General features: G+C 40.8%; 1 protein-coding gene across 30 annotated transcripts in view; it reads left to right on the top strand.

Moving 5' to 3' along the window:
- LOC143327988 (neurexin-1a) overlaps positions 1–23,969 on the top strand; it is a 252,337-nt gene that overhangs the window by 188,548 nt on the left and 39,820 nt on the right. For all 30 annotated transcript variants that reach the window (XM_076742741.1, XM_076742759.1, XM_076742758.1 and 27 more), the window contains one exon: positions 18,786–18,957. In XM_076742741.1, the coding sequence (XP_076598856.1) occupies positions 18,786–18,957 (172 nt within the window). The remainder of the gene's footprint in view (positions 1–18,785; positions 18,958–23,969) is intronic.

Raw genomic sequence — 23,969 nt, 5'->3', positions numbered from 1 at the left:
ACTGTGGGAGTAAAAAAACAGGGTTCAGCAAATTGCCTTTCTTCCACATCCTAGTCCCAACTTCTGTAGACGCCAAATCAAAAGTTCTGGGCAGTCTGACAGGTTTTAAGGTGTACTGTAGTAACACCTGACTGCCCTGTTCTAATTTCAACACCAGCAGGAGCAGCTCCTTTATGTGCCATAACCAGCAGCCCAGAAAACAATCAACCACAGTCCAGAAAACAGGCCACCAATTGCAGGAAGACCGGAAGCTATGTATAGTTGTAAATGGGAAAACTAGAGGAGTCTGCACAAGTGGGCCTGGCTGGTGTTATCCTGTTTCATTATGCCATCTTACTGAACCTAGACAGTCCAGTTTGGCATTGGAAATGCGGGTGAAAATCTGAGAAAATCAATTATAGAATGATACACAAACAGAGCCACCGGCGAGGTGACATTGTCTCATCAGAGGGTGCTAAATAATCTCAAAAATAAACGACAGCACCCAGATGATCACACACTTTTCTCCCATCAATTTCTTGTTGATGCAACCCAAGAGCATGCCCTAATCAATTTCCTCTCATTAGAGCAAATGTAATTGGCTTCCTCATAGTACAACAATTAAAACGTGTCAATACCTCAGCTAGTTAACCATTCAATCGCGACGCGGCTCAGAGTTAAAAAGTTCAGTCCCGCTAATGACAATCAATTGATGAATATCAAAAGACCAGCACAGACTCTGCGAAGATGAATGCGGCAGCGGCATGACCAGCCGCATCTCAGGGGAGCGAGTTGGCCATTCAGCGCCATTGTGTTGCCACCAGCAGCTACCATTGTGTCCAGCATGAATCGATTGTAGCTACAGATGATTTAAGAGAGCAACAAACACACAAACTGCAGTTAAAAACAGGGGTGGATCATTTTGCTGCACTTTTTTTTCCCAGCTGAAGCTATATGTTCGACACGCTGTAACATCAGAATGCAGCGAGGGAAGGGAAGCAGAGAGAGGGCTGCATCACAACACAGTGAGCTCAGATTAAAGTGCCTGCTCAGCTCCGCAGAGACGACAAACATCCAAATATCTGTCACTTGGTGTCTGCTTGTCATCACCTTCAAGAGGGGCTGTCAGCACCACTGTCAGTGTGTCCATTGGCAAATTTTTGCCCCACACCATTTATCCCCGAGCAGGTGTTCCTTAATGCACTCACAATAAATGACAAGTGAGAATAATTGGACAAAATCCTGAAATTGAGTGGGCTGGATGACGCATTTTTTTTTGCCTCCTTGAATTGAAAAAAAAAAAATTAATATACAGTCGCGGCATCTCATCGTTGATTTACATGATTGAGATCAATTTAAATCAATGCTGATGATTGCGATGGGAGTGTGTTAATTTGGAGAACGGAGAGACAAAGAAAAGCACTGCTGCTGCCATTTTATGAAAATGTATTTGGGTTCAAGGCTGACTCAGTTGGCTTATAATGACAGCTCCTGGCTAGACTTGTCACCTTTCTCTGTGGCCCTAACAGGCATTTTCTTCGACACCATAATGTCAGCCTGCCATAGGACAGAGGAGAGAGATGAATTTTAAATCATTGCAGTGTGTGCAGAGGCAGCTGGCAGGTGTTGATGGCTGTTCACTCAGCTTGAGAAAAGCTAGAAGAAAGTGTTCCAGTTGAAACTTATTTGGTTTTAATCATCAGACGTATAAAAAATAACCAGATTTCATTTAATTTAACATTTTATTGCGTTTCCAGATTTCAACCCTTATCAAAATTTTAACTTTTACTCTGCATGTATGTTAGCATTTCTTTTTGAAACTCACTGCCCAGCCGAGCAGATAAATCACCAAGAATAACAGCCTGTTAAAAAGTATTGAAGGGAGGTCCAGTGGCTGCCTGTGATTGGCCGACTGAAGCAGGTCATTAACTTATGGAAGAGCAGCTTTTGTGTGCTCTGAGAAAACCATTTCTGTCTTTAGTGATCACTCAGCTGTGTACTCAACAGCCTCAACAGAAATTAGATGTCAGTGCAGAACGACAGCAAAAAAGCACATCAAAACAGACTAAGACCCAATATATTTTCTAATACTCCTGGTTATTGTTGCCTAACCATCTTCCGCAGTATATCGAAGCATCCATCAGCTTCGAGATGCGGGGTCAGTTTCGCTCTAAAATAGCTGCTGGACCCGGGGATAAAGACAATGATCCCATATCTCTTTAGGGTGCTTTGTGTAAGTATCGAGCTCCCTCGTGTTTTGAAAAGATATAGCTAGGAGCAGACAGCCATTTGTGGACTGTCTGAGAAAAACAAGACAAAAACAACTATTCAGTAAATATCCCATTTGCTGCAGAAATCACATATTTTCACACTTATCCCTCGTGATAATTTGAATGTGTCATCCTTCTGGTTTATAGCAAATCCTAATATTTAGTGTGAAGTGGGACAGCACTGTCCTGTGTGTCTGACTCCTGCTGTTGAATGATTTTCATTATGGCCAAATAGTATACATGGGAGAAGGGGTGTGCCGTATCACACCATTCACAATAATACTGGTATAAGTTTTAATGTAATAAAAAAAAAGTGGCATTGTGATAATGGTAATATTCCCACTTGTTTTAAGGCCAAAACAGCTGAAAGTGACATTGCAACTGGCTCCAGAGTGGAGGAGGGTCCAAAAAGGGGAGCGACTTCAGCAATAGATTACAAAAGATCAGATGTGCAACAGTCCACAGTGAATTGTGAGAACTGCAGGAAGGAGGCAGCACATCAAACTTATTTCACCACCTCAAGCAGAAGCACCAGTTGAGTATAAGGAGAGACAAAAATCCCCTGAGGAGAGCTCAACAGCTGTGAGTTTTAACCAAAAAGATTTTTCAGAATTTTGCCAAATTCAAGAATATTGTTATCACAGAAATAATGATAGATTGTAATATCATTTAAGGGCCATATGGCCAATCCCGACATGGAACACAGTAGTTATAGTCAAAGATATGGATTGGTTTGTTTTTGTTCGGTAACTTGGAATCAATATTAAGGTCCTTTTTCTTCCACTTAAATAATGTCCGTCTATACTTTTCCTTTTCTTGCCATGATTTTTCTGTCAAAGACACGCTTGCTTGCAGCTCTCATACTAACAGCTCAGAGTAGATCCATTCATGTGCTCAGCTTTGATTGATTGAGGTAAAATGATTAGATCTCACCTCCCGTTTGCTGTAAGGGATACGCAAGCTTGCTGGCAAACAGGGAAGCTTGATTTTGTATCACAAACACAGCAACTGTATCTTCTCCTTTTTTGTCTCTCTCTGAGCTGCCTCGCACCCAGTAAACCCCCTCCATCTGCCCGGCATTGTTCAAAATCAAAATGGGGCCCGAGAGCCGCTACAACAGAGTGTGGAATTACATTTTTAAAATATTGGGAAAGCAACCGTAGTCCTCCATTATCTGAAAAATCTAGGACGAGGTTCGTTCCTCTGAGGTTTAAGTAGAGCCTAGTCCTTGTCATAACTTAACACCTCTTGTTCCAGATCTTTTAATGTGTTCCTCTTGAGTGTGCGAATTGGAAAATCAGTTTGAGCTGTGTTAACATTAAAAGACGGAGAAGTCAGCGGACATGAATAAGTGAGAGGGCACTGAGAGACTCTTTTTGTCTGTGCTGTTGGAATCAAAGAGAAACAGGGGTGGATAGAGAGAGGAAAAAATGGCACAATAATACATGAGGCTGATGGGGAATAATGTTGGAGAAGTTGAAAAGAGTCATCCATGAAATTGCTTGTTGCATCCTTTAAAACCTCTTGATTGATGGTGGCAATTTTAAAGCGAGGCAGTTTTCCAGTTCTGTGGAAGTATTTTTGAAACAAGTACTCCAGGGTTCCCTTAAAGGAAAAATGCTCCCGAAAACGCTTTAACCCAGTTAACAGCTATTGGCAATATACGTTTATGGATCAATTTTTTTGGTGTTTGGTATTTCTAACTTGCTCGGCAGTACATTTGACCTCTACAGCTGTGGGCAGCATAATAAGAAATGTTAAACTACAGGCTGTTACTCATATCTAATTGAAGTATTTCTTAGTTTGACAACAGAGAGCGCGAACACTGTCGCTCTCAATCTAAAGTCTGAGTTCAGTTTGATATTGGAAATTGCACTTTGGCTAATCAGTGGGTATTCATTCTCCACCTTCAGCAGACAAAGACGACATTAACCACATGTTTCTCTATTGACTCACTACAATGCTTATGACAGTTGCTCTGACTGCATTTCTATCTTCCCCTCATCACTATGGCAACACGCTTAATAACCTCCAACCTATAGCCTATCCTTTTGTGCGTTGCAACTTTTGGATTTTGCTGAATGAATAGGAAGTGATTTAAGATTTTTTTTTTACAGCACAAACAACAAGAAGGACATTCTTATACTGGAGAAATGAAAGCTTACAAATTGCCTCTCATAAATGTCCCCACAAGAAAAAAAAGCCCAAATTATGGGGCTCAGAGACTGAGCTGTGCTAACAAATAATTCAGGATATGTGTACATGATTAAAACATGTTTCCTTTTCAGTGTAAAAGTTTAACAGTATTTGTAAATGTTTGACAAAATTTTTAATATACTCAGTGGTGCACTCTGGTGAGCATCAGGATAGGGTGTCCGGTCTTAATAAAAAAAGTCTTCCTCGTTGTCCTCCGCAGCGTCTCCATCACTGTCAGCTTGACTCTGCTCTTTACTCTTTTTGGAGTTTACAAAATAAATTCTTTGACCCTGTGAAAGACGCACTTGTTTTGTCTGCTACATGTGGATGTTAACAACGTATCTTGCACCACACACAATGCGCTTATCTGTAGCTTACAGCCATGGCGGAATGCCAGAGTAGCCGCTTTCTTTTTCTTTTTCCTTTCTTTCACAGTAGGTTACTTCAGCGGGTCAATTGTGTTGACAAGAAACACGAGTAGATGAAGAATGTGTATTGATGACCAATGACGGTTGCTGCTTGGCACGCAAAGGCACGCTTCGAAACAGCTGACGTTACGCATTTCTGATTTTTGTCACGCATGCATGCCTGCTTGGCAGTTATGTGCACCCCTGAATATACTGTATGTCACATTCTAAATTGCATAAATCATTTATTTGACTTCGTACAGATAATACCCCAATCTGAGCTTTTTTTTTTTTTATAATCATTTATGTATCATTTTACAGACTATTTCTGATGCCCTAAGGAGCTCAATTTGCGCCATAGATTTAACACATTCTAGAGTTTCTAGCTCCTGGTGCCAAATGTAAGATAGCTTTAAGGTACCAGCTAACGATGGTGTTGGATGGCATCCACTGCTCTGAATCCAGCTACATGATAGTCTTATCTTGAAGTGCCTATAGTGGAACCTGGATCTACAGTATGGGGGCTATGGGGTTGTTATTTTTATTTTACAGACTCTTGATTAAAAAAAAAAAAAGAAAAGAAAAGAAAAAAGAAAAGATTAAAGGAAAAAATCTGCCTCTGCAAAAACAGAAGTGGCTGTATTAGTTGTAGAGGGTCTTGTAGGAATAGAAGTATATGAGGAGCACACTGAATCTGCAACTTGGTGAAAGTGGTACTTTTGTAAGTGGAGTGACTCAAAATGTTGTGCAGATTCAGGTGAGTTGCTCTTTTTTTGAGGTCTGCCAGAACACTGTGCTCTGATGTGGTGAACCCTCCTCAAACTCTTTCGACTTCTGACCCCACTGCTGATTCCCATGTCCCCTCTTCACTGAACAACTCTGGAGCCATGGAGGGCAGAGTGACCTCCTTGCGTTACCTCCACATGCTCATTTTCTGGCATGTTTCTTAAGCAGTTAATCAGGAATTTTCAGAATAATCCTTTAAGGTTTGCCTACATTTATTGTCAAAAGAAATACAGTGTGGACCCTAAGTTTTGCAGTGTTTTTTCTGGTTAGCTAACAGTGGCTTGTTATCACATAATAAGCTTAAATCAAGATTGCTACACAGGTCATATCTCAGACCAACAAGCTCTTGATAACTGAGTTCATTAATTTCCATATGAAAGACACAGCTTGATGATAAATAATTGGACATTTTCACATTTGGAGGTTGCAAAATGCTGTTGCAGCAAATTACCAAATATTGTGCCAAACTGTCCTTCACACTCGCTTAAGAGATGTTTTTTTATGGTCCCTTTATATGGATGATTATGGACAAGAATTCAGAAAGATAAAGTCATTATTACCATTGCGTCATTTGTGTTGTCTATATGATTTGTGTGGTGTGTGGCCATGTGGCATATCTGTGATCTACAGAGCTGCATTTCATCCTGATTACCCTGTCAGTTTCACTTCCTTGCCTGAGGTAGAAACACTACTAGGGCTGCATGATTTATCAAATTTTCATTGTTTTCTTTTATTTTTCCCCCCAAATTGAATTCCCCACAGTAAACACATCGCAAAGAGCTGCAATCTCCAAACGGCTAAGTTTCAGACAGCCGGAAGCCCCTGCTCGCCATTTGCCACGCATTGTTGAAGCTGTAATTCAGTCCATTTCTCTGACGCAACATTTTCAATGGGTCCACCAACAAAAAACATGAACAAATACAGATTAGCTTGTATTGAGCAATAAGTTAGCATCCCATCCTAACTGAAATGCTTGTGCATATGCAATGGGCCTGAAATGTCTTTATAGTAAACGCCCTCCAGCTGCCCTGAGCCTGATGAAAGCAAGGTGTAAAAAAAAGAGGGATTTCTCTGTGAAGCAGCTGCAGCAGGTACATGGAGGTGTTGAGTTAGCCCTGAGTGCTAACATGTTAAACCAGACATATTTAGATCTGCATGTCACCAGTGTCCAACAGTGAATAATCTTTCACAGAATTAGTGAAATAAGTTGCAAACCTGATCCACAATCTGCTGAAAATGTTGAGCCACAACCACCGATAGCACAAAAGCATAGCCCAAATATTATTCCAGCTCTCTGTATCCGCTGAAGAGTTTGGTGAATTTGCTAAATGCCTTCTGTGAGCTACAGAAACAAAACAGTGCTTTTCCAATAATAGACCCCATTTTAATTTTCAAAATAGCTTTTTTTAAATATATAAAATCAGTTCAGAGTACGAGACAGAGTTCACAGAGGTGAAATTGATTTCAGATTTACAGGTTCTTATTTGCAAGTAAAGAGAAAAATGCCCAGCAAATAGCTCATGAACATAATTCTCTCTGAAGCTTTATTTCTCACCTTAGCTGTGCAGATTGACATGTTTTGCATAGTTCAGATAAATGAGTTGTCATTTCCTGCAACATAAGCAGCGACCACAGACTGTTGTTTTCCATCCAAAGCTGTACGAGTTGGTTTTTTAACCCATTTCACTTCGCTTCATACTGGCATTCGCATTTTTTTTTTTTTAGTCCGCCGCCATGACTGATGTGTTATGAGGGCAGACTTGAGCTTTGCTGGTTGCATTTGTTCCAGCCGGGCTTTTTATCTCAACCTGAGACAAAAGTGGGGCTGTGAGAAAACTGAGAACCGTTTTGAGGGTTTAAATGTTTTATGGTGCTTTATAGTCAGAATGAATGTCTACTTGCCAAGAAAATAGTCATTGGCTGCACCCTGCCACGCTCTGTTATGCTCATAGTTTCAAGTTATGACCTCAAATGTGCAGATAAATCTTTCTTTAGCCAGTCAAAACACGTTCTCTGTTCCAAATTCTCTGTTATATCACTCACCTAAATAATTACACAATTAATTGAAAACACAATGCAGCAATTATGGTAATATGAGATAATTTAGCTGAACTGTGTTGAAATTGCAATTCTGCGTTGCGGAGACGAAATGTTTGTGACACCTTTTACAAGATTAGCAAACCTGTCACACAATTACAGGAAGAGCTCGCACAGTGAGAAAACACAGTGGAACAGATCTGAGTCGACCAAGACGGGATTGCATATTTATGAGAAGTGCTATTATTATTATTATTATGAGAAACCTGGTTCCAGGAAAACCTTCAAAATAATAACAACACCTTTTCTACAAGTCGCTGTTTTCAGGTTTTGAGACTGAGAAACATCTGCACGGCACTGCCCACAACGCTATGCTTAAATCTAGAGTAGAAATTGTGTTAAATTTTGACATGCAGGACTTACTCATCTGTTTTTGTTCTGCTGAGCTTGAGATAATCTGAGTAGACACAACAAAACGTTTGTCATGATGTGTATTCTTATCATGTTCAGTGTCTGGAATTCTTGTTCTGAGGATTAAGGGTCAGTCATGGCATATGTTCCCTGTCTTCAGGCATATGTCCCCAGCTCTACCTGAGCTCACTGCTTTTTTTTTTTTTTTTCTCCTCCACATTTCTCACTAAGGTGATTGCACCATCCCCATTCTCCCCAAACGCACACTCGATTATATTTGATCTTATTTAGCCAGAAAGCCGTGCTGTGTGAATCGCACAGATGAAGTGAGCTGGACTCTGAGTATGCTCAGGGGGATGCAGGAAGTCCTGGCGGGGAGAGGACAGAGATGAAGGTCGACTCACCCCTGACTGCGCGCCAGCTGTCACAAGTGGACAGACAGGAGAATCACCTGAAACCTGAATTGATTTTTTTGAGCAAGAGAGAACGAAATTTCAGATATCTGTTGACCTCCCTTGATGGAATGTGTCACAGGCGGGCCAAAGACGGAGCAAGAGAAAGAGTATAGACGGACAGCAAATGTCATTTCAGGAAAAGACAAGCAGTGCCTTTTAAGAACTGCTACTGGCCAGCTCCCATTACGGACACTCCTGTCACTTCCGACTGAATGTAAAACTTCTGCTCTTGTACCACTAATGAGCAGAAAGCTGCATTGTGTAAAAACATTGAGTGGATATGTTTCTTACTACACCTCACAAAGACGGTTCTGCTGCATTTTCTATGTATAAGCATGAATTCATGTTTTCATATTGCTTTCCTTGTGATTGTACGATAGCTGTACGTCTGCCATTATTCTCTTTGCGCCCTCCATCAAACAGCTGCTGCAGCTGGCTTGATGATTTATTAACTCGGGGTATTTGATGAAGCTCCCCTACAGAAAGCCACTTGCTAGAGTCTCCTAGCAGTGGAAACAATTTCAAGCCAACTTCACAGATAATTAGGCACTTTAGCCGGCGGACTTGATTTTGACATAAGCCGAGCTCCCGGCAAACACACTTATACCTCGCCACACTGGAAATGCTGCAAGGCAGTGGTGGGATGATGGGGTGGAGGGGAGCCTTGTCCAACAACTTTGTTTCATGTCTTAGGACATATTTTGAAAGTTGACGAACGTGCAGTTGTGCAAGTGTTCTCAGGGTGAATGAAGACAGGAAGTAAGAGATACAGCATCTTACACCATCAGCGTATTTATAGTAGGAGGACCATGCAGATTAAATGGGGATCTGACTCTTTCTTTGTCTTTGTGCAAGTCATATATGCGCTGTATACAGTAACTTGTTCATGCAGTTAAATCCTTGCAAAACAGGGTTGTGTTTTCAGTCATCTCCTCATGAATAATCCTGTGTATGCAGGTGATCTGCTTGTATGTCTCCACCGCAAAGATTATATGACCCCAGGTTCTGGCTCTGACATCAGATTTAACAGCAAAAAGAGCACAGTAAAGCAGTAATGATTAGCTGTAAAGAGGATACAAAATGAATATACGAATTCTGCTTAGGTTGGGAAGCTTTTAGAGTAAACAGCTTGGTCAAATGTCTTCGCCACCACTTTACAGATGATTTAATGGATAATAAAGATATTTAATAAAAACATTAAAGACTGTACAGTATGCACCAGTCACTTGCAAACCAGCCTCAGCTTGTCTCTGTTTAAAGGCTCTTTGCTCACCTGTGTGTAGAAAAGGAGCAATAGGTTGAGAATTGCTGTTGTTTACAGTCATGCCATACAAGGATGCTGATTCATGTGCGAAAATTTGATAGTGTGTCAACATAACAGCTCCTATATGTCAGACAGTGATAGCTTACCTTGTGCATAAGTGTATGTAGACCTACAGTATATGCAAATTGAAACAGATAGAGAAGAATATATTCATGCATTATTAAACATTCTTTAGGTGACAAGCTTTGTTTAGTGACAGTATCTGTAATTACAATAAGGTATATATGTGATTGTTGTATTTTGTAATATTTTATGTGATAGATGAAGTTTGAGCTTTTATCTTTTGCTACTATAGAATGTGAAATAAAACTGAACGCACAGGCCCGACTGGCTTCAAACCCATAGAGACAATATACTGTAGATTTGTCACAGTCCATAACATCATTAAATTGTTTGGGATATTAGGGAGTTAATGTATCATATGCTGCTTCTATGAGGCTGAAATTTCATTTTCTGCAGCACCATGGTGGTGCTTTTACACTGCCTCCAGGTTTGTTATGAATTTACTACGCTATAAAAAATTACGTCCGTGTGATTGCATATACACGTGTTTGCATACCTGTAATTGCAGGTGTATAGATGAATTACGGCAAGATGTACAGTATGTGGACCACGTGCTGTAAGAAAAAAAAAATCTTTCTCCCTAGTTTTCCATTATGCCTGTAATTTCATTAATGAAGCTTTGTTAAAAAAAAAAAAAAAAAGGAGGGGGGAGCAGAAGACTGTCAGAGGTAATTAAAAGATAAGGTGAACAGTACAGTCTGCTTGCCCTAGCTACATTAAGACATTTAGCTTCTACAGTGAGAGCGTAATATCCCCACAACACACACGCATAGAGGCACACACACACACATAACACACACTGAAGAGATGACGGAGGTGCTCTCCCACCTGCCAACGGACCCCTAACAGACATGTGCACTGGAGGGAGATGTGTTGCAGTCCCGTGGCGTCGGGCTGGTGAGATATGAAATGTGACGTGTGCACAATGGTTGTCAACATGAATGACTCATAAACAAGCAAAAGATTAGGACAGCCTACACCGTGGTGTTCATTTTTCTGCAGAGGTTGGAGAGGAGGCCCAACACCATCTCAAACACCACTTCTCACTTCCTTTCATTTTTACGTTGCCTTGGCGTGGGCTGGGGGAAATCAGCTCGCTGCAGCAAAGCGCCACAAGTGCGTGGATCATTTCAACTCTTGTGCTTCTGTTTTGCACTCGGTTTGTTTGACCCTCAAGCAGATTATGAACAACATACCATATCCTTTTAACAAAAACACAAGACAAAAGCATGATTTATTCATTAATGGATTTATTATTTATGGGACCAAGAGTTTTATCTAAATTTTACAACCTGAGTTGTCATTAAGGGGATCTTCCTGCATGACTTGGTGCATTAAACACGTATTTGTTCAGATGTGCTTTTGTTGACATGATTGGAGGAAAATAATATGATGCTACTCAGCGCTACTGATAATTACAGAAAGAAAAACACTTGGTCTGCAGAGGCTGTTTTGCAGCTTTATAGCGAGTAAAACAAGCATCTCTATGGTTGTATAATGAGTGCAGATGGAGAGTTTTAACGAGAAACTGACACCCTGAGTATTGCTGCAGCTACTCCACCCTCCAGCTGCAAGGATGAGAAGCATAAAAAAAAAAAGAAGCAGATTAGAGGAGAATGGTGGATCAACTTCATCAGTTAATTAAACTCTATTGCAGCTTGATGAGCAATTAATCAAGGCAGCGTGCAGAGTGTCAGGCAGGGCTGAGTTCTTCGGGTGCGGTATGTGTGCACCGTACAGTATGTTCCCAGGAGGGCAGCCCTGCGGGGAGCAGCACTTACCAAGTGAGCAGCCCTAAAATTGTACAGGGTGTAATGGACTTGGTTTATGTAAGCAGCTATCAATCACTCCCTGACATAAGCCTGCACCCTATTAGAGCTCCAGGATTAGGCTCCTCTCAGTGCTGGACTAACTGAGAAGCTACTTGTCTAAGTAGATCGAATTTCAGGAAATGCTGTAAATGTATTGGATTATTATTTCGAAATATTGGCGTTTAAAGCCAATGCCAGCCCTGTCTCAGAGGGCTGCGGCAATAACAGTCAAAGTTAATCACGTTAATATGGGGGAGACATGGGCTTTAAGCATGTCAGAAATTTTACTTTGTATTTTCTCATCAGGAAGATTTAGCTCTTATCTTTCATCTGGTATCTGAGTCCCTAAATCTGATGTTTGGTTTTTGTCCTTTGTCTGTTTCCCCCTTTCATCTACCTCTTCATCTCTGCCAAGACTGTGAAGTAGGCTTTTCTTTATGCTATGGAAATTTGAGTTGGCAGTTTGTGACTAAATGCAGTAAATTTATTAACGAGACCATGGGGAACATTAAAAGTCAATTGAAGGAGGCTATTAAAAGCAGGATTTTAATTGGGTTGGTCCCTCCACTAAACCGTTTTTTTTTTTTTTTTGTGCTGTCTTTTTTTTTCCAAGAGCAATGGTACTAAAAAAAGTTCTGAATTAATGTGTTCAGTGTGTGGTAGTCCTTGAAAGAGAAGAAGTTCTCCCTCATGTTCAGCTTTACTGAATACACTGAAAACAGTCTGCTGTACATTGGTTTCACATGTTAAAATCATGCTTCCTCATGATGAATATACTCAATTCTTATTTGTGAAACATGAGTTTAGTGTCTTCAGTATATTCAGTTGCTATCTGTTGCACTGTTGACCTCTTTATATATTGTATAATGATTGCGTTCACGTTCTAATCGACCTTATCTGCTCACTACATGGCGTTCTGAAGCTCTGACATGTTTATCAGTTCTACATAATGATTTCTGCAATCTGATTTCTGACATATTTTTACATCGTTATAGCTGCTCTTCTTAAATACAACATTTACTGCTGTAAGGTTTTGAAAGCAAATATGGCAATAAGCAAAAAACACATTTTTATTCTCATAATAACTTGTATTTGGTCAAAGAAAACTGTACAACTTCACCCAGAGTTCCATCGATCGAAGGGAAAGGTATATATGTTATATACTAGAACCCAATAAAATACACTGTACAACTGCCTGGTGACAAATACTAATATTTTCCAATCAGAATCAAGAGTTATTGACACAGTTGTGTGGTGCAAACACAGCTCGCTTCCAGTCATTACAATCAGTAAAACGTTGTAGTTTTATCAAATGCTCTTTGGGTGCAGGAGACACATGTTACAAAATGTGCTAAAAGCAGTCGAGACTATATCAGGAGAGCAAAGTTAACACCCAGCAAAGTTAGAAGCTAAGAGGAATGCACACCTGAGAGTAACAACAGCAATGAAAAGTTTAAAAGCTGGGAGGAAGTAACATACAAAAGTCCATGAGAGATGAACTCAAGTGCATGTCCAGAGCTTGTAGAAGGCACAGTACATGGAGTGCAGCGCAGACAGCAGTATGACAAAGACAGGGGAGGCTGCGTCCTGTCTGCCTCACCATTACACATCGGTAACAGCGCACTGATGTTCTTTGATTCTGATCCTGGAGAGCCTGTATCTTTCAAGCTCCATAACAACCTACTGGAGTGCTTTAAAGGTGTACCAGAGTTCAGGAGGGTAGTTCAGGGCTCACACAAAATGGCAGCAGCAAATACAATTATCCAGATCTTGACACACCGCTTTGGCCTTCAAGTAAGTCTGCTGGTTTATCCACTGGTATCCCAGTCTGTGATAACATCTAGGGCCTGATGAGATCCATTTTAATTTTCCCAAATTCAGTTTTATGATTAAGCAGATTTTGTCGTCAGCGTCTAATCATGTGGTAGATGAGATGACACATTTAGACCATTTGATGAGACAATACTCAGTGAATTTGGTGTAACACAACATTGTAGTTTCTTTATCAAATGGATCCTCTGCAGGACAGCCTCCATATGCAGTTTGTACACACCGGCTAAGTGGGTCTGACAGAGGCTACTCTGTCATTCGGGTAACGCATCTCCTTGTTTACGATACTTGACCAGAAACAAACATAGCTTTTTCATTTTGTCAGCAGAACATCTGACGCTGAGCTTACAGCCACAACGTTTTCAACAAACCCATGTCCTGCGTCTGCCGGTGTGGTTGTAGTTCTGAGAGTTTATTGAAGTGATGAGCTCTTGCTAGCACGCCACCTCTTCCTCTCTCTCAGAGGACCTCTTCAATATGCCTGTGTGTGTGTGTGTGTGTGTGTGTGTGTGTGTGTGTGTGTGTGAGAGAGAGAGAGAGAGAGAGAGAGAGAGAGAGAGAGAGAGAGAGAGAGAGAGAAAGGCTTATAATGGAAGGGAAAACCCTGACTTTTATGATCTGCGTCCACATTTTGGCAATTTCTGCAATAGTCTGCTTTTAGTACAGTACAATGTCACCTAAACATTACATGAAACACACTCACATGACATATGCAGGTTGGACGAGTTGGAGGACTAAATCCAGGCTTCAACAGTCTTAGTGAGAAAATAGTTGCTGTTTTTCACTTCACTTCGTCCCGTGCCTCTTGTCCTAAATCTGCATAGTTTTGATGAGAATCCATATTTCTCACTCATATGTTAGCAAAGTGTACGGCAGCAAAAGAGAGGGCAGTCATGGGCGCCATAACGCTCTCCAGTGTTGCCCCTCTTTATGAGCATCTGCAGCAGCTTGTCAGGGTGCTGGACTGCAGGGGTTTTGATGGTAATGCACAAATTCTGCATTTTTCTGAAAAACAGAATGATTACACACATAAAAATATAGTAGAGCAGCAATTTAGGGAGACATGAAAAAAAAAAAAAAAACAAAAACGTAAACACCAGTTAAGCTACGATGAAAGTTAGTGAGCTGAAGTAAATTTGATAGGTATTGAACAGTGCAGATTGTCTCTTTATTTTGTCTGAATGCATCATTTATAATTTTGCTTGTTTAAAAATCATTTAACTCTGCAACATCCTATTTTAACTCCATGCATTTCGTTATCTACAGTATCTGCTTTCCGCTGTTCCGCTTGCAGAGTGGATAATCTGTTTCCATTTCGCTGGCAGACATGGCAAACCAGGCCTTGCCCAGCCTGGCATGGAAATCTGATTCTTTATCATCTGCATATTTGATTTGGCGTAGGCTTTTTACACAAGATGCACTTCCTGACGCAGTCCTTCCCATTTATCGGGGTTTGGGACCAGCAATTAAGAATAGACTGTCTTGTGGATCCCCAGTGGTTGAGGAGCAACCCGGTGTTCAGTATCTTGCTCAAGAACACTTTAACATGTGGACAGAAGGAGGTTAGGGATCGGACCACCAACCTTGTGATCAGGAGACGACCTGCTCTACCTCCTAAGCCACAGCTGTCCCATTTTGTTACCTATACAACAACAAAATATATGTTACTTTTACAGAAATTTTCCATTTCTTGATGCTTTTGGTGCTGCCGCAGAGCTTTTGAAGTACCACTCAGTGTAAATAAAATGATTTACTTATTTTTCCTCACACATCTCAGATTGAGTGTGACTACCATGAAGCCGCACTCAAAGCGAAACAGAAGTCAATCAATGCCCTTGGCTGGAGAAAGACCAGATATCTCTCTAAAAAAAAATAAATAAATAAATAAAAAGAATGTTAACACTGAAAACCTCATCTGTCCTCACACATCTCAAATGATTGTGAGCAGCTAAGGTGTTTACCTCTATTTGTAAAAACTTACCACGCCGGAGACACAAAGGTAACCCATGTCCCCCCGGAGAGAAAAATATAGGCTGTTCCAACTCTAACGGCGCAGCTTTTCCACACAGTTCCTGAAATATTAACGTTAACAGGTTAGATTTTAAAAGGTATTTAAGGGCTCATGCTTCACAATTCACATTCAGATTACCTAGCTTAGGTTGCTTATGGCAGATAAATCAGATAATAGCTTAGTGACTATACGATATCTTAGGTGCTCGTCTTCAACTATGACTGATTTTAATTACCTTCACCGAGTAGAAAGCTCCGATGGTCCACGACAAATCCTCTAACATGAGAGAGAAAATGGTGCTCTGTGTAGTGGGCCTTAGCCACTGTTGAGCCTGTTCCCAGGAGACGGGTCTTTACATATTGAACAAAACACAACTTCTTTCATTCATCTCAACATGACTGAGAAGCAGTAGACTTTACATCCCTCAAGATGAAATGAATCCTACAAGAGTGAAACGTGTTTGATAAAGAACTATGAATTGTACAGCATACGTACACAAGCTGCATATTTGTAAATTGAACAATCCACCATCTCCCCTTTCTTCAGTTTAGTCGGGCACTTGAAATAAAGAAACTTGTGTGAATATCAGCCCTGGTGTGAGGTCTGACGATTGCTCGAGGTATCTGCTGTTTCTCGCTGCATTTAGTCCTGCTGGGGAGCTGCTGTCTCTGCGGCTCTTGCTGAAGGATTTCAAGAGGCGCAGATCTCTTAGAATGACAGATTACAACCAACACAAGCTTTTACTACAACACCAGCGTCTACAGATCATCCTCTCGCCCATTCAGTTCTAAAAGCGACAGGCTGCAGTCGCTGTACTTTAGCCATCTGCATTTCAGTTTCTGTTGATTGGTGTTTATGCCTGCAAGGAGTCAGTAAACTGTGTTTGCACTGTATGCTTTAATGCATCAGATTATATAATTTGTTGAAGTTACATTACAAAGCATACAGTTGTCCTAGTTTTGGTAACATGCTGTGACACATTACAAATGGTTTTAATTGAACTTTAGCTTCTGGCTCTTCAGACATGCTCGACTCATCCTGCACTTTAAGGGAACTGCGCTCTCTTTGTGTGTGTGTGTGTGTGTGTGTGTGTGTGTGTGTGTGTGTGTGTGTGTGTGTGTATGTGTAAGGGTGTGTGAGTGTGACATAGACTACATTCAGGGACAAATTTCAGCCTAAAGACCAGTTAACTGGTCTATTTGTGGCAATGGTTAGAGGTAGATTAGGGTAAGTGTGAGCGGTATGCAGGTAGTGGTTAGGGTTAGATTATGTCTCCAGGAAATTCATGTAAGTCTATGTAATGTCCCCAAAAGTGACCAAAGTCAACATGTGTAAAAAGAAAAAAAGAGCCTGTTTGTGCATATGGGAGAGTCAGAGAGAGATGTAGTGTAGTATTGGCTGTGCTGACTGGATAATGACATGCAGAGTGCTGCGCCGCTACAGTAGGTTGAGCCTCCAACCAGATGCTCCTTTCACTGCAGCTCATGAGCAGAGAGAGAGGCTGCACCAACATACACATGCATCTTAGCTGGATTAAGCAGTAGGATTCAGGGATTTCGATCATGCACTGTAAAAAGAGCTTATTAGATACACATCACATGTGGATCTGAGGGGACTGAGGCTAAGCTGGGTGCATACTTCCTTTGAGACATTGCTTTTATGTTTTCATGCTTATGTTTTTATGCCATCCTTGTAATGACGGCAGTTTTCACTGCAATTTAACGATTCAGTCCCCCACAAAGTGCTCAGATTCAATGATGTCCTCTCAGCAAGCTTTGAAGCTTTTTTAGGGATTTTAGAGCAATGAAAAGGGCGTGTCTACACTATTTTGAATGGAAGGCACACAGAATTGGGTGTAAGTGTGTTTGTGTAGCAGTATGAATGGCTGAAGCAAATACATCTGTGTATTTATTGCACTTTAAGGAACCAGATGGCGGCATCGCACAGAAGGCCAGAACAGAAACACAGAGCACTGGAGCTCAAGGAGATGCTCTTAACTGTACTTAATTCGTGTGAAAACAAAGTTATGGCCATTTGTGCTGTTGCAATGTTCATGAACAACACACCTAATACTTGTGGCTGCTAATCCAAGGCAATAGTCCACAGAGTAATCTGTTTCATGCTCAACACAGCGCATCTTGCACTACATATACTCTTCACATTGCATGCACACAGCAACAAAGCCATCAGAAACATTCCTCAAGGAGAGCATGTGCTGCTGTACTGTATATCTGTTACTCTAGGGGGTGACAGATGTGAACACCGTAGGACCACAGCAACACTAGCATAAAATAAAAAAAAACTATGCTGATGACATCATGCACTGTACAAGTTCCCTGTTTTCTTGTTTCATCAGGATTCTGTGGAGTATTTTTTTTTTAAGAATGGCGAAGCTTTTCTGATTAAAAGCACATTAAAATAAACAGTTACCTATTTAATATGTTCAGAATCTGGTGGATGGTCGCAGCCCTGGTCCTCCTCTGCTCCCTGCCTTTGTGATGGGACAGTGTATGTTTAAAACAGGTTCCAGGCCAAAAGGAAATGCCCATATTTCTCCTTTCAATAAAATGCCAGCCACTATAAAAAGTGCCATCCTGAGAGTTTAACTTTATTCAAACTGAGTGTTTGAAGTAAGTTTGTATAATTGAATTATGGTTATTTCATGAAGTCATTGATGCAGTTATATTGTAATAAGTTGGCCTTTATCCTCTCCCTTGAATGATCTCCCAAAATTATTGCAAATTGAAATAAATATTTAATTTTCAACAGTGTGTCTCTAAAATAGTAGTTAATTTCTGGAATAGATTAACATGAAAATAATAAATCAAGATACTATGAATAGTTATGGATGTATTTAGGGGCTGTATGAAAATCATTGGTGTTGGGGGGGCTGAACTTTATATTGCGGGTTTTCTTTCTTTACATTATATTCAACCCTCCCTTTGGCGGAGAGAACAGTCGCAACAGAATTCAAGATTAAACCAAAAGGTTTTGGAATGATAGTTTCCACATCGTCTCCAAATGCTATAAGGATCGTGACAAATGACGCAGTAGAGGAGTTTAATCATTTAAATCGTCCAAAAAAACATCTTTCTGAACCCCCATCATAATTTTCCCATAGTCCCTTAGCAACACTGGTTTCCTCCAAAACACTGACATTTATTGTCACTAAATCCTCTCCTTCTCTGTGTTCTTCTCTTTTCAGGAAAAAGGAAACATTGCTGTTGTATTTAATGTCGGAACAGATGACATTAATATTGAGGAGACATCAAAGTTTGTAAATGACGGAAAGTACCATATAGTGAAGTTTACGAGGAGTGGGGGTAATGCCACTCTGCAGGTGGATGACCTGCCAGTCATTGAGCGCTACCCCACAGGTGAGTCACCCACTCTGCCTTTAATTACATCTGCCGCCGCTTAAAGGCAAAAAAAAAAATGACCAAGAGATTATCAAGCCAACTATTAAAGCTTTATCTGTTAGGATGGTTTTATGTTGACCTGGCATGTGCTTTAATTGCTTTTTTATGTTTCTGTTTCCAGCACCTGTTAAGAAAAATACCAGTGTTGTGGAGTGTTTTTTTCTCAGATGTGTATCGCTTCACATTAATCACGGCTGTTAAACATCTTATCCCATAGTCTAAGATATAAACTGTATAAAAGGGCAACCACCCACCCTGTCTCCATGTCTGCATGTAATTCCCCATGTACATAAATAATCCACCTACAGTGTATGTTCACAGTAAGTCAAATCAATAGACTATTTACAGACAAATTATCACTTTCATTGTGGCCGGTTCAGTATTTATTTCTCTGCCAATACAGTAGATTGATTGAATTAATGTGACGGGCTGGACGAACCTGTGATACAGTCAAACTAAATGAATTCCTGAATTAATCTGATGCTCATTCCGAGTGAAATACCAGATGATCAGCTGCGTTGCAGTATCTGGTTTAACCATGAAAATGCACTTTCATCTGAATCAGTTCACAGCATACACCCCAGTTACTCATGTAAAAGAATGAAGCTGTGTTCATTTTCTTCGTCATTAGTGTTACTACTAATAATAATCATTGTCATTTGTGTAGCACTTTCATAAACACAGCTCACATGACAGCAGAAGATGAATTCATTAATTACTGCCCTGTGTAATGACTATTTATATTTAATAAGTTCTGCGTTATATGAGTGCAATACTGGCACTGGCGCTTTATTCTATATTGTAACTGATGACTCCCATAGATGGAAACAACTCCTCAACACTGGTGTGTTTCTGTAGAATGTCAAGATGTTGGTAGTCTGATGGCTCTCAAGAAGAATTTAAATGTCACTGCTTGTGTTGTTGAAATTGTTGACTTTTTAACTGCTGAAAGGCTTTGACAAAAGCTATCGAGGACTGAAGGAGTGTGACTATCATATGACTGTTTTATAATATTCCTGTGTGTTAAAGCTCACATAAAAACACAAAAATCACTGCGGGAACAAGTTTAACATTTATTCCACATGGGTAAAAACTGCAGCCCTGAATCAAAAAACATGTGTTCAATTGTGAGCATGCATAAAATGACCGGGCATCAGGACAAACAGGACAAATTCAACCTGTCTCTCTCCTTTTGCATAATGTTTGGTGACCTTTTTAGCTATGACCAGTGCATTCATCCAAATGAAAGAAGGTTTTCTGACTGGGACTCAATCCTTGCCGCTTGCCTCAGGTGGAGAAGGGAAGCTAATGGCTTTTGACGTGTTGTGGACATGGCAGAATGCACAGCAGGGTTAAATGCCTGAATGCTACTATCTCAATCTTCGAACAGCAAACCCCCTCAGTCCACGAGACGCCTATGATCCATACAGATGTGCTGCTCGTAAACTGGATGAAGTTGGTGAAAGCAACTTTTTTTGTTTATTAATTTATCTCTTAATACTCATTCCACTGCAGAGTTAGATATGGTAGGGTTAGCTTTAGCTCACTATGAAATTTACCACCTGGTAAAACACTATAACTCAAGATCATTGACATACTGAAGCTTTTTAAAGTTAATCATTTATTGGACTATTTAATTCCAAGCAATGGAAAATGTAGCCCAGTATATTTAAAAGTGGTTATTAGCATAGTGTAAGGGAACAAAATCTCTCTATTAATTGAATTCTTGGTCAATGTACTGTAAAATCTGGAAAAGTTCTTCCTGTTATGATAAGTGCTGAGTTATAAATGCTGCAGGGAAAAGTGACCAATCTCATCCCCACCAATCATGCGTCTGTGACAATGCCAAGTCCAGCTACCTTATTAGGCTCGTTGCAGACTAATTAGATCCAATCACAATTACTGCGCAGTTCCTCCCCTCACCCCCAGCACACAAAGTAATTATTCTCTCAGCTCGCCTGTAGTTTGATTAGTATCCATGTATGCCTCTAACGCACTCATAATAGCAGCCCTCAGCCACTCTTAGGCCACTCACAGATCAACAGTGATTATAATAAGAGTAGACAGCAAAGATAAAAATGATGGCTGGAGAGTGAGAAAGACAGAGAGGAGGAGATTATATGGGAGGGAGCGATCATTCTCAAAGCAAGGAAATAATTGCTTCACCAGGGCCTATATTGCTGCCCTCGTAATCTCATTAAAAAGTCTCGTACTGCATACTTATAGGCCATTAAAAGTCTTTAGCACAATTATTAGAATCTAAAATGCAAAACGCACATGCAGACACATAACTAGCCCTCTATTTGTTGTAGTTTTCCTTTATTCCTCGCCCCGCTTTCATTCTGCGCCACACACAAAAGGCTGGGCAGCAACAAAAAAAATCAGCCCCTTCTCCTGAGTCTTGGCCATGGAAGTAATACCATCACAATGGTGCTGCCAGGCCCGCAGGGTACAGTGCAGTATCCTATCGGAGCACCCAATGAACACTCGCTGCACACAAAGATAATGGAGAAGTCCCTGGCCTTATTCTTTTACTGTTATCAGAGCGTGGTGCACTTACAGAGCTATCTATCTCTCAGTCTACTCCTCTCAGCTCTCAGTTCCCTCTTTTTCTGTCCTTTTTACCCTCTATCTGTTCACCCCTGCCCCCTCTGTCGATCTCACCCTCTGTCCTGTTTTCCCACCTTGCGGTGTGGAGTCTGATTTGTGGGATACAAGGGGAGGAGGGTTGGCATTATCCATCAAAGCTCCATCCTATCTGCTCTGGTTTCTCCTCTGTTCTATCCATGAGCCTATTCAGCCCATTGTGCAAACAGCCATCACTGAGCATGCATAAAAAAATGGTGCAATGGCCACCACCGCCAGAGCAAAAAAAAAAAAAAAGAACAGGAGCAGAATAATGAAAATAATAGTGAGATTTGTGTAGGTTCCTCCTTTTTTCCAATTCTCCCAGCTCCATGAACAGAGGAAGCATTTGCATATTTGTTCATTTAATGTGGCGAGTGTCCTAGGGCTTGTAATGAGATAAAGCTCCCACCTTATCTGACCACTTTATTAACAAAAAAGAAAACAAGTGAGTGAGGGCAAAGCGGGTCAGTTGGGACGGCTCAGCTGAATCGCTGCTGTCTGGCGGACGAGATAAGCCAGGCTGTCCCATACCAAACCAAATCACCACTCAGCAGCAGTCACAGGCTCCGCTTGCAGGCAGGATGAATGGGCTCTGGTGCTGCATCGAAGCCCAGGGGATAGCATTGTTTAACACTCCGGTGTCCCACAGTGGGGATCAATACACGATCAGACCTTGATTATATCCACACTTAATTAACCTCAGCATAAGGATAGACTGAGCGTGCCACGGGCTGAAAAGCTAAACAGATAAAGTGTTACTGTCTTTGAAAATGGAGCATGTTTTTGCACAAAAGTAGAGGATTTTGGCCCAGTGGTGCGCTGTGTGTGAGGATAAGCGTGTGTGTGTACTGCCTGTGTGTGCGCCTGTCCGGCCTGACACTCGTCAGCGTCTTTCTATTAGTTTCCTTCCCGTCTCTCTTCAACAAAGTGTCATTTTTGTTTGAAAATGTGGAGAAATACAAAAGCTGTCATTTTAAATGAAAACCACAAGACGCTGGAAAGATGTTTATACATTTTGGATGTCAAGAAACTAAGCAAGCATGTATGAAATGAAATTTACATTAATTAATAATGAATTAATTAGAGAAACTGTCATTGCAACGAGTGGCGCTCTTCCTCAGTCTAAGCTCATGTGTCCTCACCGTCCTCCCAACAGCTGCACACTAACTGTCCTCCAGAGCCCAGTTCGTTGCTGACCTCTCCTCAGATGAGGTGTCACAGTAGCGGGAAACACAGAGGTGACATAACTAACACCCCATGACTGACAAACGGAGGTGACAGGAATTAACAAAGCCCATGATGAGCAATTCATGGATTATTCATTAATTTAACAGATTAAAAAATGTAAAGAAGTACAGCTGTGTGTGTGTGTGTGTGTGTGTGTATGTGTGTGTGTGTGTCCTTGTTTATTGGTTTATTCATTTGTTTGTGTGTAGTACTTCCATCTTGCATGCTGCTTAGAAGATTTAGGTGCTGCAGAGCTCCAGGAGGCTTGCTTAAGGGAAATATGGTGTGTGTTGAACACCAGGCAGTATGGTAGACGTTACATAAGCCAAAAGCAAACTGGAGGCTGGTGCGCTCACATCCACCTACCTGGAGGAAGCTTAGTAATTTTCGAGCTGCAGCATGAATTAAATATTGTTTGGTAATTCTTAGTTATGACAACACTGTGCAGCCACAGTTTTTTTTTGCTTCGAAGGAATAAGTCTGGTAATATGCTAAATTGGTCTTATTGTTAACAAATCCCATTAAATTACCAAAAATAACAATGAATTGATCCTACAAGTATTGTTTGTGTGACTACAGCCTGTTCTAACTTACACCTCTGTGCCACCGAAATCCATTGTTGTCCAAAAACCATTAAAAACACATCAGTGAGTCACACCACTGCACTGGGTGACCGTGTTGCTGCCTTTAATACTCCCTAGAGCAGCTAATGCGTATTAATCCACCGCTGAAAATAGTCCCTAATAAATGTGCTATTTGCCCCCGTTTGAGTCACGTTTGCTATGAACTACAGTGCACAGCTGCATCATTAAGTGTTTCATATTATGTAAAGCATATGTTTGTAACCCGTTTTTTAAATGTACAGATACTTGGGACCCAGCATGGGTAGTCAGAGCTGACTCATCTGTGCTCTCGTCATGGGATTTGTTGCCAATTTGAAAAATAAAGAATGCCACCCACCTTGTTGTAGAACATCAGTCAGCATGAGTGAGTAAACTTGATTGCGTGAGTGAGTTTTACAGGTAATTTGAAAACTTTAATGTTGAAGATGAAGGCTGAGATTAGATTGCACTCATGACGGTGCTCTGTTTAATGTGACCTTATTGATGGGGAGG

The sequence above is a fragment of the Chaetodon auriga genome, chromosome 11 (genome assembly GCF_051107435.1).
Source record: "Chaetodon auriga isolate fChaAug3 chromosome 11, fChaAug3.hap1, whole genome shotgun sequence".
Lineage (NCBI taxonomy): Eukaryota > Metazoa > Chordata > Actinopteri > Chaetodontiformes > Chaetodontidae > Chaetodon > Chaetodon auriga.
Note: the sequence above shows the minus strand (reverse complement) of the source record. Positions and strands in the feature narration are given on the sequence as shown.